The 12,857-nt window shown below is 48.7% G+C and overlaps 1 protein-coding gene across 3 annotated transcripts in view; it reads right to left on the minus strand.

Moving 5' to 3' along the window:
- Dora (zinc finger SWIM domain-containing dorado) overlaps positions 1-12,857 on the minus strand; it is a 219,791-nt gene that overhangs the window by 58,187 nt on the left and 148,747 nt on the right. For all 3 annotated transcript variants that reach the window (XR_012827326.1, XM_075688469.1, XM_075688478.1), the window contains exons 19-20: positions 11,581-11,705; positions 11,050-11,245 (exon numbers count right to left, since the gene is read on the minus strand). Coding sequence is in view for 2 of the 3 variants with exons in the window: in XM_075688469.1 (XP_075544584.1) it covers positions 11,050-11,245; positions 11,581-11,705 (321 nt within the window). In the remaining variant the exon portion in view is untranslated. The remainder of the gene's footprint in view (positions 1-11,049; positions 11,246-11,580; positions 11,706-12,857) is intronic.

Below are 12,857 nucleotides of genomic sequence, written 5' to 3' on the forward strand. Positions count from 1 at the left end.
TCAAGCGCAGAGAATCTTTCTCGGCTTCCCGTTGAATGGCCAGGTGACCAGCTGTTAGCCCCACTGATGAACATAGCTCTGAGGTGGCCCTCTGACAGCCAGGATATCTTAAAACTGCCTCGTGAAGTGCAGTCTCCACAGCAATCAGCGGCGCATACTGCTCTTTGGGCATCAGGAACCACAGCACGAAGTGAAATGATTCTGATGCATTCTGCATCTTTGCTCCCAGGCAGCGTTGCAGAAGAAAATCCTGTGAGAGGCGCTCATAAACAGGTAGCAGTGCTTCTGCAACATAGCCTGGAAGATTGTACGGATGCTTCAGAGCTGGCGTTATGACGACACCACGAGTCTGCACCCTCAGGGCACAAGTTGTGGTGAAAATCCTCGTCCGTTGATGTCACGTGGTGGTACGATGCCATCACTGCACGCTGCATTGCAGCCACATCGTTGGAATTGTTCTGTAGGGCCCAGCCATAATAGTCAGTCAACTTGTAGATGAGGGTTTTTGTCAGCCTGCCCTTTCCTCCTAAAGCCCGGTCACTTTTCTGCACAAGGTTGCGCAGTGCTGTCCCCATTCTTCTCTGGATGTGGTTCAGGCACTCCTCTTTTGAAATGGGGACAGGTCCGTAAACATTTTCAATGCACAAGGGCAGAGAAGGTGGCACTATCTCCGTCAGACACGAGCGTTGTGTAACGGAGGTTGTGCTTTAGCGCTGAACCTGAGAAAAGGATGACAGCTGCCTCAACCTCCATCCTCCCAGACTTAGTGTTCTTCTGGCACACATGATCCTCCTGCCAGCTTGCATAGCCTGGGTCCAGGCTTTGGTCCTACTTGGCAACCAAGGCACTAGTTCAATAAAACAATGGTCCAAGATGAGGCCCGCCTGTATGATATTCAATTATTGCACCAACTCCAATATGGGACGTTTGGCCACGCTTGTGCCATGTTGCATCAAAGTTTACTGTGATATCCCTGCTGAAATAAGGATCCATTTCCTTATAGGTGGTTTTCACAGCAGAAGCAGATTCTCTATAAAACTTGTCTATGCACTGTCTCTATGGTTCCCTGAATTTCTTCAAATGCTTCTGAAAAGTGTTATGATGCAGGCCACGATGGGACACGCTCCATCGCTGCCCAAAAGTCATTGAGGGCTGTTTGTCCCTTCCCTATCTGTTTTGTTACCACAATGGCTCTTATATTCACGTCAGAGGCCGTTGAGTCATCCTGATGAGCAGAACTCCACGAGCTTACAACTACTCCACAATGAAAACATAGCAGCTCAAGTTTCGTTGCAAGTCCAAGTTCGGTGCCTCCTTGAACCTTCATCGCAGTCGCGAAGCATCGCTGGCACGGGGTCCTGGATAGCAGGTCGCCTAGGTCATCGATTTGCACAAGGAGAAATTTTTCACCTTCAGTTGTAGCGGTGGCAGCTTTAGGATCGCGCTCCATTGCTTTAAATTTTTGCTCCGTCGCTGACACAGCGGCAAGTCCTTGCTGCACAGCAGCGCATTATTTATTTGCCGCCTCTTTCTCCTCACATGTCAGGAAATGTGTTTTCAAGTGCACAGTGGACGACGTGATCGCACTGTCCAAGGCAGATGAAAGAGAGGATGTGGAAGCCGCTATCAAAGAGCACGAGACACCAGACGCACTCGTCACGACAAATTCTTGCGCCGGTGGAGCAGGAGTCACGTTACTAGAAGCGTCGACGCAACCACGCTCTTGCATAATGAAGCAGAAGCTGTCCCACAGGAACCATCGGCGCGATCATCGTTGGTGCGCGGGCGAGTGGCGAGCTTTGCCATATGGGCGAGCTTTATGGAACGCTTCCTTGCACCGAATGCGTGTGGCGTCTTGAGTTTTTTTGGGCCCATCGTGGCCGACCGCACAACAATCGGCAGGCTAAACGGAACAATGGTCTCGCAAAGACGGTAGAAGCTTTGAGAATATGTGAACGGCTGCAAAGATAGATGATGGCAAGCGGAACACACAAAAGGCGCCGGCGATGGAGGAGCCGAAGCAGATGATGGCCGGATGCATTATACAGGAGACCACTACGTCATCGCACGCAGCAGCCAATGGGAGTTGCGGGCTACCCTGCGTCCTTGAGGAGTGCGTGCTTCGCCCAATCTCAGCTTCATGTCTCAGCCGTGGGAAACTTGAAAGCTCTTGCAAGCCCTCCAATGAGCCATTTACGCCTCTCCCGTGCTGCCGCCGGCGCGGGTGGTGGGGGAAATAAAAGCACAAGAATGCACAAACAAAACAACACCAAAACGGTGGCGCTCGGGGAGCGGTGGAGAAATGGCGTTCGCACCAAGTAGGGGTATTTTGAGTGCTTGCTCGCCGCTCGAGGGCTGCCGCGGCTCGTTATAAACTTTATTTCAAATAGTTTCGCGATAAATTAGACATTGATATTTAGAGAAATGGTAGTTTATAAGACATACTGCCTGAATATGTGGTTTTCCAAAAATCGACTTTTTCGCAATTTTTTGGTTTTCAAAGGCAGAGTCCCCCCTAAGGGGGATGTGGCTTTGAAAATCAACTTCCTTATTTTTTCATGGATTTTGATGAAAATTGGCACAAATGTTTAGGATGTCTCCCTGATGCTTCCATAAAAGTTTCAGAGTGATATCTTGAGAACATTTTATTCAATTTATCTTGAGAACATTTTATTCAATTTTATTGAGCAGAATTTTTCTCCCTCTAACTTTATGGAGAGCCTGGGGAACATTAAAAACATGATAGAAGGCTTGTTAAGTATCGACTGCATAGTAAATGCATGCTGAAGGTCGCGACATTCTTGCATTTTTCTTTTTCGCAACACAAATTTTTTGGAGTACCATATTTTATGTTACCTTCGCATCAGGCACACTTTTGGGGTAGACTAATAGCGATATTGTTAACTTACAAAGGGTCAAGATAAGAAAGCGAGAATGTCACGATATGCATTGTAGCCTAAAAAATGTGACTTAAAAAAAAAAAAAGAACACTGAGTCAAAATATGTTAAACAGTAACAAAGAAATCAGCTCCAGAAACTGAGCAGAAAGGCAGCTTTGAGAAAATGTGGGGTTTCTTGTACATGTGGCCTCTGGTCTGGTGTGGACGCCCCCCCCCCCCGCCCCCCCTTTTTATATAGGGCATTCTTTGCTATTGCTGCTCTAAAAAGAGCATGGTGCCTAAAATTCAAACTAAGTGACATGCAGAACTCTGTGTGGGCATGAATATAGTTCCAGCATACATTCAGGCAGCCTGTACCCACAGGCTGCCCAATTGATAGCAATCTCCAGTACAATCAGTGAGGCGTTTTTTCTTTCTTTTGGTGGAGTTGACCATGTTACTGAATGAAGGCTCTGAGAGTCAGTAGCCTCCCAAGTCATCTTTACTTGGCAATGGGTGTAGAACTTAGGATCAGTGAGCCAGTCAGATTTGCAGCTGCTAGGTGCTTTCCATAATTGTACTTTTGTATGATGCCTCAATCACTTCTGCAGCCAGGTGTCTGTGCCAGCCCAAGGGGCCTAGTGAAAAGAGCTTATGATGAGGCTTTCTTTATGAAGGAGTGGTATGATAGATATTGTTATGAGCTATCGTGACAATATGACAATAGAGTGAATGCGCAATATGCTTGTTGTGGGTCCGAGGTGCCGATGTGCCAAATGCCTAGCCGCAGATACAAGGAGCCGGCACGCGATGTGCTTAGTCGCACAGTTCGAGGTGCCGACGCGCGAAGTACCTAGCCGCACAGCCCAAGGTGCCGATGCGCGATATGCCTAGTCACGGGCTCAAGGAGTCGACCCTCGATGCCCTTATTCGCGCAGTCCGAGGTGCCGATGTGCGAAATTCCTAGTGGCGGGCGCGGGGAGTCGACACTCGATGCGCTTATTCGTGCAGTCCGAGGTGCCGACGCGCGAAATGCCTAGTTGCAGGCTTGGGGAGTCGACCCTCGATGCCCTTATTCGCACAGTGCGAAATGCCGACGCAGGAAATGGCTAGTTGCAGGCTCGAGGAGTCGACACTCGATGCGCTTACTCGCGCAGTTCGAGGTGCCGATGTACAAAATGCTTAGGCGAGGGTCCAAGATGACCGCACGTAATGTGCTTGATCGCTGAGTCGGAGACTCCCTAGGCGCGAAATGCTTAGCCGCGTGTCCGAGGATTGCGTGCGCGATGTGCTTCGTCACGAATTCCGAAACACCAAGTGCTGAAAGGCTTAGCCGCATGTCTGAGGATTCCGCGCATGAATTTTGGTCGCGAAATCCGCGTCGCCAATGCTCGGAATGCTTAGCCGCGAGTCTGAAATGTCCACAATCATAGGGATCGGCCATGCTACTGTGATGTCTGCACAGTGCCCGTTTTGACATGTCGAGATTACGGCGAGTGGTGACGTACAGACTCGCGACGTGCAAAGAGACGAGCAGACGACGCGAGCGCCGGACCAATGGCGAACCGCGCTGGAGTCGCGTGGCGGGCGCGGCCAATCGCAGACTCCGGCACGACCTTCAATCATTTGCTTTTTGTGCGCTTGTTTCTGTATGGAGGAGATAGCTGAAGCGGAAAATTTGAAGACGGAGAAATGCGCTTTCCGATGAGACCAAGATGGCGGCGTTCGGTCGAGTTGTTCCGGAGATATTGCGGCTTGAAAAACGCTGTTCTTTCTTGATTTCTGCTAGATTTTTCGCCCCCTTGGCTGATAAAACGAATTTTTTTAGGTCACTCCCAAGTGGTTTACAGTGATGATATTTGGGTATCAGATGGACAAAAGGGTTATAGAAAACTGAAAACGTGACTTTCAAAAAATCGATTTTTTGGCAATTGCCCCCCTTAAGAGAGTCTGACGCCGCTGTCGTCACTGCTAGGCTGACGGACGGGCCATGAAACAAAAATAACAGACTTTTGTCGCGCGAAGTAAATAAATACTGCATGTTTTTGCCCTTTCATTGCACTCTCTCCGACTTCTGTTTTTGACAGGTAAGTGGGCAATCTCATGCTATTTTGGTTAAGCAGTACTACTGTTAAGTACATACTTTTTCCAAGCTCCGGCCAACTAAGGTTTAATGAGGCTTCACTGTATTCCACGAAGTGTTCAACTGTAGCAGTTGCGTGTAGCTGGACCTGGTCAACTCAAGCAGGCTAGGTGACTATTTGTCACTGCCTCGTTTCAAAGGGGATGCAAATAATTGATCAGCAGCAGCATCATATCCGCTTGCATTTTTGGTCGCGAGCTGCTCGCGGCCATAAACACAGTAGCGAGTCTCAACAGGTTGGAAGTTCATATAGAAGAAGCCCAGTGGATGCCACTCGAAATCAATTTGCTGCTAGCAAACAGCACCGATGGCCACACTGGAAGCATCGACCATGATGCGAGTAGGCACATTAGTTCTTGGGTGGATGAGAAGCACCGAATCGGCAATGGCTTGTTTAGCAGCCCTGAAAGTAGCTTGAGCTTCGGGAGACCAGGAAATTGCGGATGAGGAGTCCTTGGTCATGCGCAGGTCAGTCAATGGATGCTGAAGCTCAGCACAGTGCGGAATAAAGCACTTGGGAGAAATTCACTAGGCCCAGGAACTCCCGCAGCTGGTGTAAGATAGTGGGTGCTGGGAAGTCTTGCACGGCCTGCACGTGGGAGGGCAATGGACGAATTCCTAGCATCGAGATGCGGTGACCCAGGAACTCAAGCTCGGAAGACCCAAAGACGCATTTCTGGGGTTGACAATCAAGCCAAATTGTTGAAGGCATTGAATGAGTTCCCAGAGGTGATGCTTGTGATCTTGTGGATTGGGACTCAGAACGAGGATGCTGTCGATGTAGGCAAATACAGCCAAGGGTCTGCGCGTTACGTTGGCAATGAATCTTTGGAACATTTGAGTTGTGCTGCGTAACCCAAAGGACACGCGCAAATACTCCAACAGGCTGAATGAAGGGTGTAGTAATGGCCGTCCAAGATATTGATAGGCTCAATGGGGGATCTCGTGATAGCTGTTGACAAGGTCCACTTTAGTAAAGATTTTCCATCCTTCCAAGTGGCCTGTGAAATCTTGAATGTGTGGAAGGGGATAGCTATCATGGGCTGTGTTAGTGTTGAGCGCCTGGTAGCCGCCGCACAAATCAATCCCCTGGTTTTTTCTTGGGTACCAGATAAAGTGGGGAGGCCCAACTGCTGGACGGACAGCGAATAATACCCAGCTGGAGCATGTGCTCAAATTCCCGTTTAGCAATGGCCAGACGCTCACCGAAGTAGTGACACGGACGAGTAGCAACGGGTGGGCGATGTGACAATCCGATGGGTTACGCTGTGCTTCAGTGCCCGATTTAAATTGCAGGGCCTCATCACCTCAGCAAATTCTTCGAGGATGTGAGTGTACGGGCATGGTAGAATGCCAGTGGCGGCGACAGCCAACAGAACTTTAGGGATGGGGAGTTGTGTCTTGCTGTCAATCAGGCGACGGCGGCACATGCTAACGTTAAGGCCGAAATGGGTCAGGAAGTAGGAGCTGAGGATAGGTTGATTGACATTCACAACAATGAAGACCTACCAGAATATGCGCTGCAGGTCAAAGTCAAGAGTGAGGGACTGTAGACCATATGTGGCGATGGAGGTAGAGTTCGCCGGGCAGAGCGTAGGGCCAGGTGACTAAGAAGCGTGGTCACGCTTGGAGGACGGCAGTATACTGACCTCTGCACCCGTGTCCACAAGAAAGCGCAGGCCAGAAATGCGATCCATGACAAAGAAAAGGCGAGGTCACAGGCCACCGTCAGTGATCTCGTAGTGCATTTCGCGACCACTGGAATGGGGACTTGCACAGGTGGGCGCGGTGCTGGAAGGTGCGATGGTAGCAGCAAATAGGCGAGCTTCAAGGACTGCATGAGCGGGGACAGCTCGGGGTAGAGGGATGGCGGGTGGGACGTGAGGAGGAGCCGCGTTGGTCACGAGATGATGTCCGAAGGGCATCGACGGAGAAGGGCGAGCTGGTCGGCCTGAGACTCTAAGTGGGCCATGATAGAGGACTCTGGTGTTGAAGAGAGAGCGGTGGCAGAAGAAGTCGCATCGTGGACTCAATCAGCGAGCTGAGTGAGCTGGGCAAGGCGGGCGAGGCGGTCGAGGCGGTCGAGGGTCAAGTCTCCTGTAGCGGCCAAGATAAGGCGGGTGGATGGTGGCAAGCGCTGCAGGAAGAGCTCCTTCAACAGCGCACTGTTTGCGTCGACGTTGCTTGAGCCCAGGAGCCGTCGCATCCTGTTGAGCAGCTGGGAAGGGCAGCAATCTACAAGCTCCTCAGAGGTGAGCAGGTGCTGGAGACCTCCGCTCTGCTGGGGTTTCCATACCCACGGAAATTACTTTCGAACAGTTTGTTGACGCTGACAACGAGCTCGACTTCTGCGCAGAACTGACTGACGAGGAAATAGTCCGTCAGGTTGTGAGGGATTCAGAAGACTCCGATGTTGAAAATAAGGAGCCAGTGCCTGCGCCGACTACAAGCGCCGAGTTGATGCGTGCACTGTTGACTCGTTCATCGGTGTACAGTGCTGACGTGACCCTTGCTCAGATCGAGGTGAATATGATCGCATGCAACTGGAACGCCGTCCAAACAACAATCAACAAGTTCTTTAAGCCAATGCAGCAATAACACCGGCCGCCCGACAATGCACATGTACATAATAAACCGGCAGTCGGCTGCATACAGAGTTTTTGAACGCCTGTTTTTATAGCCACTTCACTGATGCTTTGGCAGGGTTTCGGAAGCGTGGTACTTCGCCCTTGACCTCAAGATCCGATAAAAAAAGAAAAAGTGCGTTTTTTTTTTGCATGCATTCATTTTTTCGGACTGCCTGAATTTTCTGACGTTTTTACTTTCCTAGAGGTACCGAAAAATCAGTCGTTGACTGTATACTCTACTTCATTTGCTGGTATGGGGCATCACCCAAAGGTGCAGTGATGACGTCCTCCACCTCGTGAGCAACCTCAAGAGACAAGTTGGCAAGTAAGTGGCGATACCGAGAAGTCTCTGAGGTGATGTGGTATACATCGAAGGAGGCTTCGACCTGGGTAATCCAAACTTGTGGGTCTTTGCGCCAGAACGTAGGCAGGCGAAGCTGTAGAGCTGCAATGTCCTGTGGGTGCAAGGTAGCGTCAGGCGGAAGGTTGCCTGAGGGCGTTAGGTTGCTGGGGTCGGTCATCTCGTAGTCCGGAGTCACCAATTGTTGCGAGCCGAGAGGTTGCAGCAGAGCGCCAGTACCAGAGGACCAGCATAGCAGGTTCTTAGAACGGACTAGCGTGTGTCGTGCCTGCACCGCAAGCACGCGTCGCCTAACTTTATTTTCGTCATTTTTTCGCATTGTCGACTGAGAGTGCCGACCTTTAGTGTCCGCATGTAGCAGCGTCAGTGGGCCAGTACCACAAGTCAAGGAATGCAACATGGGCACTGCATAGTCTAGATACCTGTTTACCCTTCAGTACACGTTATGGCACCTCCTCACAAGGTATGAACCCTCTAGTGTATGCCACCGAAAATGGAGCTCCCATGGAGGTGCTCCTCCAGCTTATGGGTGCTGTGTTGTGTACTATGCTGTGTGTACCGTGCAGGCTTGTGAACGTCTGCATAAGTGGATAGCACATTTTTAGTGGCACACTTCAAGGAATTTGTACGTGCTTTTCACAGCAAAGTACTAAGAGGATGACCCTGTTTTCTCTGGATGCGTTTGATGGAAATAACTCGCCTGAATTTAGTCGATCAGAAGATAATTTTTGTACCGAGGAGGAATACATTTTGCTAACTCACGAACATCCTTCGATGAGATGATTGAAGAAGAAAGTGACAATGAGGACCCAGAGAAAATGGTTCCTGCGGTGATAACCCACAATGTGATGCTGGTGGGGGCAGTGCAATATACAAGAGCCTGATGACTAAAAAAAGTTTTCAGAAATAAGTGACCTATTACGTGTTCAGACCAGTGCTCTTTCTCTGAGGAGTCCAGAACGTGCGAAATGGTTACCGACCAGAAAGGTTGCAAAGTGCATAAATGCTCATGACCACAAAGGGTTAAAGGGGCTTGGAACCACCCCTCAGGCTTGGCGAAAAAACACAGTCATCCGATAGCATAGGCTGCAGTGAGCTTTTCAGCCCAATTTTGCAGTTGTGCACGGCGCGTGGATCTCGCAAGCGGAGTGCGAGATCTCTCAAACTCTCTCTTTTTAACAGAAGCCTGCTCGACACTCTTTTCTGAACGCTTTGTCTCATAATATAGCGGATTCCCATATGCGGCCGCTATTGGCCAATAGCTGAAATAAATCAAGAAGGGTGTTTCAATCAATATGATTCTTCCTACTGTTACTGTGTATATTTATTCATACAGTTTAATAAAAAGGCTGAAGTAAGCAAAAATCTGCATTTGAATTTCAATAATAATTACGTACTTCTGGAAGAAGCCGACTACCGTGTGCTCACACTTGGCCGCGGCTGCCCACGTAGGAATTAACTTTGACCACCCTGCTTACCGATGTCGTAGTCGTCGGGTATAACTAATTTCAACTAGTTTTGAGCCCTGAACTAGCTTCGAACCATGCGAAACTTAAGGTCACACCACACGCACGCTTGCCAGTGCACACTCACTCCTGGCAGCTCCTGGTTAGACGCCTTGACAGACTTCGCTTCGTAATGAGCTTCAACATGCGCAAGTTGGAAGTGGCTACTATTTATCAGTCAAGCTGGTGCAGGATAAAGCCGGTCCATGCCATGTAGCACAGCCACAGAATAATATGAGCGCGAGTGTGCACAAACTCTGCAGATGCATGTAGCGTATATACTGTGGCCCCCACAGGATGTGGAGACGAGTGCGCTAGCTGAGCACACTGCGGCTTGCCGAGGAGAACTGTGTTTGGCACGTTGTAGGTGGCAAAATTGGAGATAGCGGCGCCTACGAAAACATCCAAAATCAAATTTGAACTGCGCGCCACGGTGATAGTCAGTAGGAGGAGTATTGTGGGCACACCCCTCTTCGCCATAGCCTTTACAGTGCAAATCTTTGAAGGAGTGGAAGCACCATGAACAATGTGTTTGATTGCCAATAGGGAGTTTTAGAATAGGGGCCCCAAGAGTTTGGGGCCCCAAAGAGCTTTGCGGGTGTTAGCGTTGGGGTACGTAGGAGTGAAGAGTTTTAGAATAGGGTTTGACGTTTGCGGATAGCGTCTTGCGCTGACAGCGCCACTACGGCGTCAAAGAAAAACTATTAGAAATAATTAAATAAAATATACCATTTTATGATAGGAATAATAATTTTTACTTGCGTGTATTCGCGTTTAAGTACAATTTAGAGGTTATTCTCTGTAAGCAGCAAACAATTAGTTGCGCTTAGTTTTGAGCAAACCAATTTTACTAGCCTTCACCAGCCAAGCTTAGCCTTGTCAGGCCTACGAGCCATAAAATCCACAATCGAATTCAAAATCAGCGGCGTCTAATGAGTCTATCTTAATAACACACGCTAGTTGAGAGAAAGCGATAACCGCACTCACTTCTCCTAGCTTGCGAACTTCACGCGTTACCGCGAATCGAACCCAGTTTTGTGCTAGGTTAGAGCCGTCGCTTCGATGGGTGCCGCCATGTTTGCCGACGCAAAGCTTTTGGGGCCGCTATTTGGGCTCCCGCTAAATCGGTGAAATAGCGTTCCCAACGCAAAACCCAAACGGAGTTTGCGTCTTGCGCATGCGCAGTGGCGTCGACGCTATTTCTTTGGGGCCCCAAAACCTTTGGGGCTCCTATTCTAAAACTCTCTAATGACTCCACTTCTGCTTGAATGCATTGAAGCAATTTTTGTGGCAAAGCATTTCTGAAATAGTCTAATTTAATGAAGTTCAGTGTTTGACGGAAGCCCGTCTGGTCGGGATGAAACATGTCTAATTTAACTTGAAATGCATTTCTCAACTTCAATAAACAGTTGTTCAGGGCCCTTTTAATGAAAGGCCCTTGAAGTTTGCCAAATCCCTTACCCGTCTCTCCAGCACTACTTGAACACAAGTGAGGTTCTCCTCCAAAAACAGTGAGGTTAGCAAACACAGTCACCTGTCTGTGTGCCGAGCCTTGACACCTGTGGCCCGATCCCCAGAGGAGCTGGACACAACTGAGTCACTACTCTCGCCACTGCTGCCACTGTCACTGCCAGGTCCACACGGGCGACCCCAGCCACCACGCCGCACCACTGTGGGTGAGTTGTCGCTTGATGTTGTTTCAGGTGCACTGCTGTCAATGCTGGCCATGCCTGCGAATCATAAAGCGCATATGTGTGGGCAAGGTAGATATTGTGGCGATTACAGAGTTTGATGCAGTACAACCTCATAAAGATTGTTAGCAAGTGCAAGTTGCAATTCCGTAAGTCCTCACCCCCAATAGTAGTATTTTCTGCAGATTTTTCCTCTCACATCACTCGCCTTGAACAAGTTCTCGAGTGTCTCACTGCCGCAGGATAACTTCTAAACTTGAAAAAATGTCATTTTGGCGCCCGTAAACTTATGATTTTAGGCCACATAGTCAGTTTTATATGTCATTCTGGATAGACAGATCCTACTGCGTGCTGATGTTTTCAGCTTTACTCACCTGCTGAATGCTTCTTTGTTGTTCGGAAGTTTGTACATCGAAATTTGGCTTCCCAAGCCTTGAAGTTCTCCTCCCAGCCAGGACTTGAAGCTCCCTCGCTACGATCACCACTGTCACCAGCACTTCTGCACATCACGCAAGTCACACACAGTTGGGTCTATGAGTGAACCAGCCAAAACCTTAACATGTACTATACACTGCAAATGTTCCACGCCAGTTGCAACAGTGGGCACAAAGCCATGCGGCAGTAATTTGCTTGCCAGTGCTAGTGTGTTGCAAGCGCATTGTCATGTCTTGGTGACAGTGAAGATAGAGACAAAGCCGATCGTCAATCGTCGGTTCACAGTAACTGAAATCTGAATTGACGGGTCAACTCTATCTGCTATATTTACATGTGGTATCCATACGTTCCAGAGTGATTGCTGGTGCTCGCGTACATTCGATAATGTACAACACAATTCACGGCGTATGCAACATAATTTTGTTGCCAGTGGCATGCGGCAAAAAACTTTTACAGTGCGAGAGAGAGTGATTGTGGAGAGGAAAAGGCACTATTTTCTGCAGCCACTTAGGGAGCATGGCTCAGCACCTAAAATGTAGAGAGGCATGTAAAGCTTTTTCCCTCTTCTCCCTCTCTGTAATGGGGGATCGCATGCTAATAGTAGCAATGAAGTGGTAGTCTTAGATGCATCTACTAAACTGAGACCACAACTCAAGTAAAAGCTGCCCGTCCTATCAGCACTCACGCTTGAAGAGCAATAATGTTCAAAGCAACAAGTAATGTCATGTGCTTCCCAGTGTGGGGAGCACAGCATACTATAATTTCTAGCAAACCTAATTTTAAACCTTTCTACATCAAGCATGCTCAGCACAAGTTATATTCTAACTACAGTAATTTCTCATTATAACGAAGTCAGTGGGACGGCAAAAAAATTCGTTATAAGCTGTAATTTGATATAAACGACCCCTCGAGATAAGCTAAAGCAGTTGAGCTTTAATTGCGCCACAACTACGAGGAAGTAAAAATACAATATATTCAGTGAAGCAAAACTTTATTCAGGTGCAAAACAGGCAGTGAGCTTTGGCTGTTTAAGGTTCTTACCGGGCGTGCCTGAGGTTGAGGTTGTGTTTGTTGTGCTCAAAAAACCATTACCCACTTATTGTGGGTACGCAGCGCGACCGTGAAAACTGAACAGTTTTGCAGTAGGGGCTTTGCACGATCCCTGGGCAATTTTTTTCCGAGGTGTGCAGCCATGAGGTTTGCAAAACAACAGTTT

Source organism: Dermacentor variabilis, chromosome 1, assembly GCF_050947875.1.
Source record: "Dermacentor variabilis isolate Ectoservices chromosome 1, ASM5094787v1, whole genome shotgun sequence".
NCBI classification, from domain to species: Eukaryota; Metazoa; Arthropoda; class Arachnida; order Ixodida; family Ixodidae; genus Dermacentor; species Dermacentor variabilis.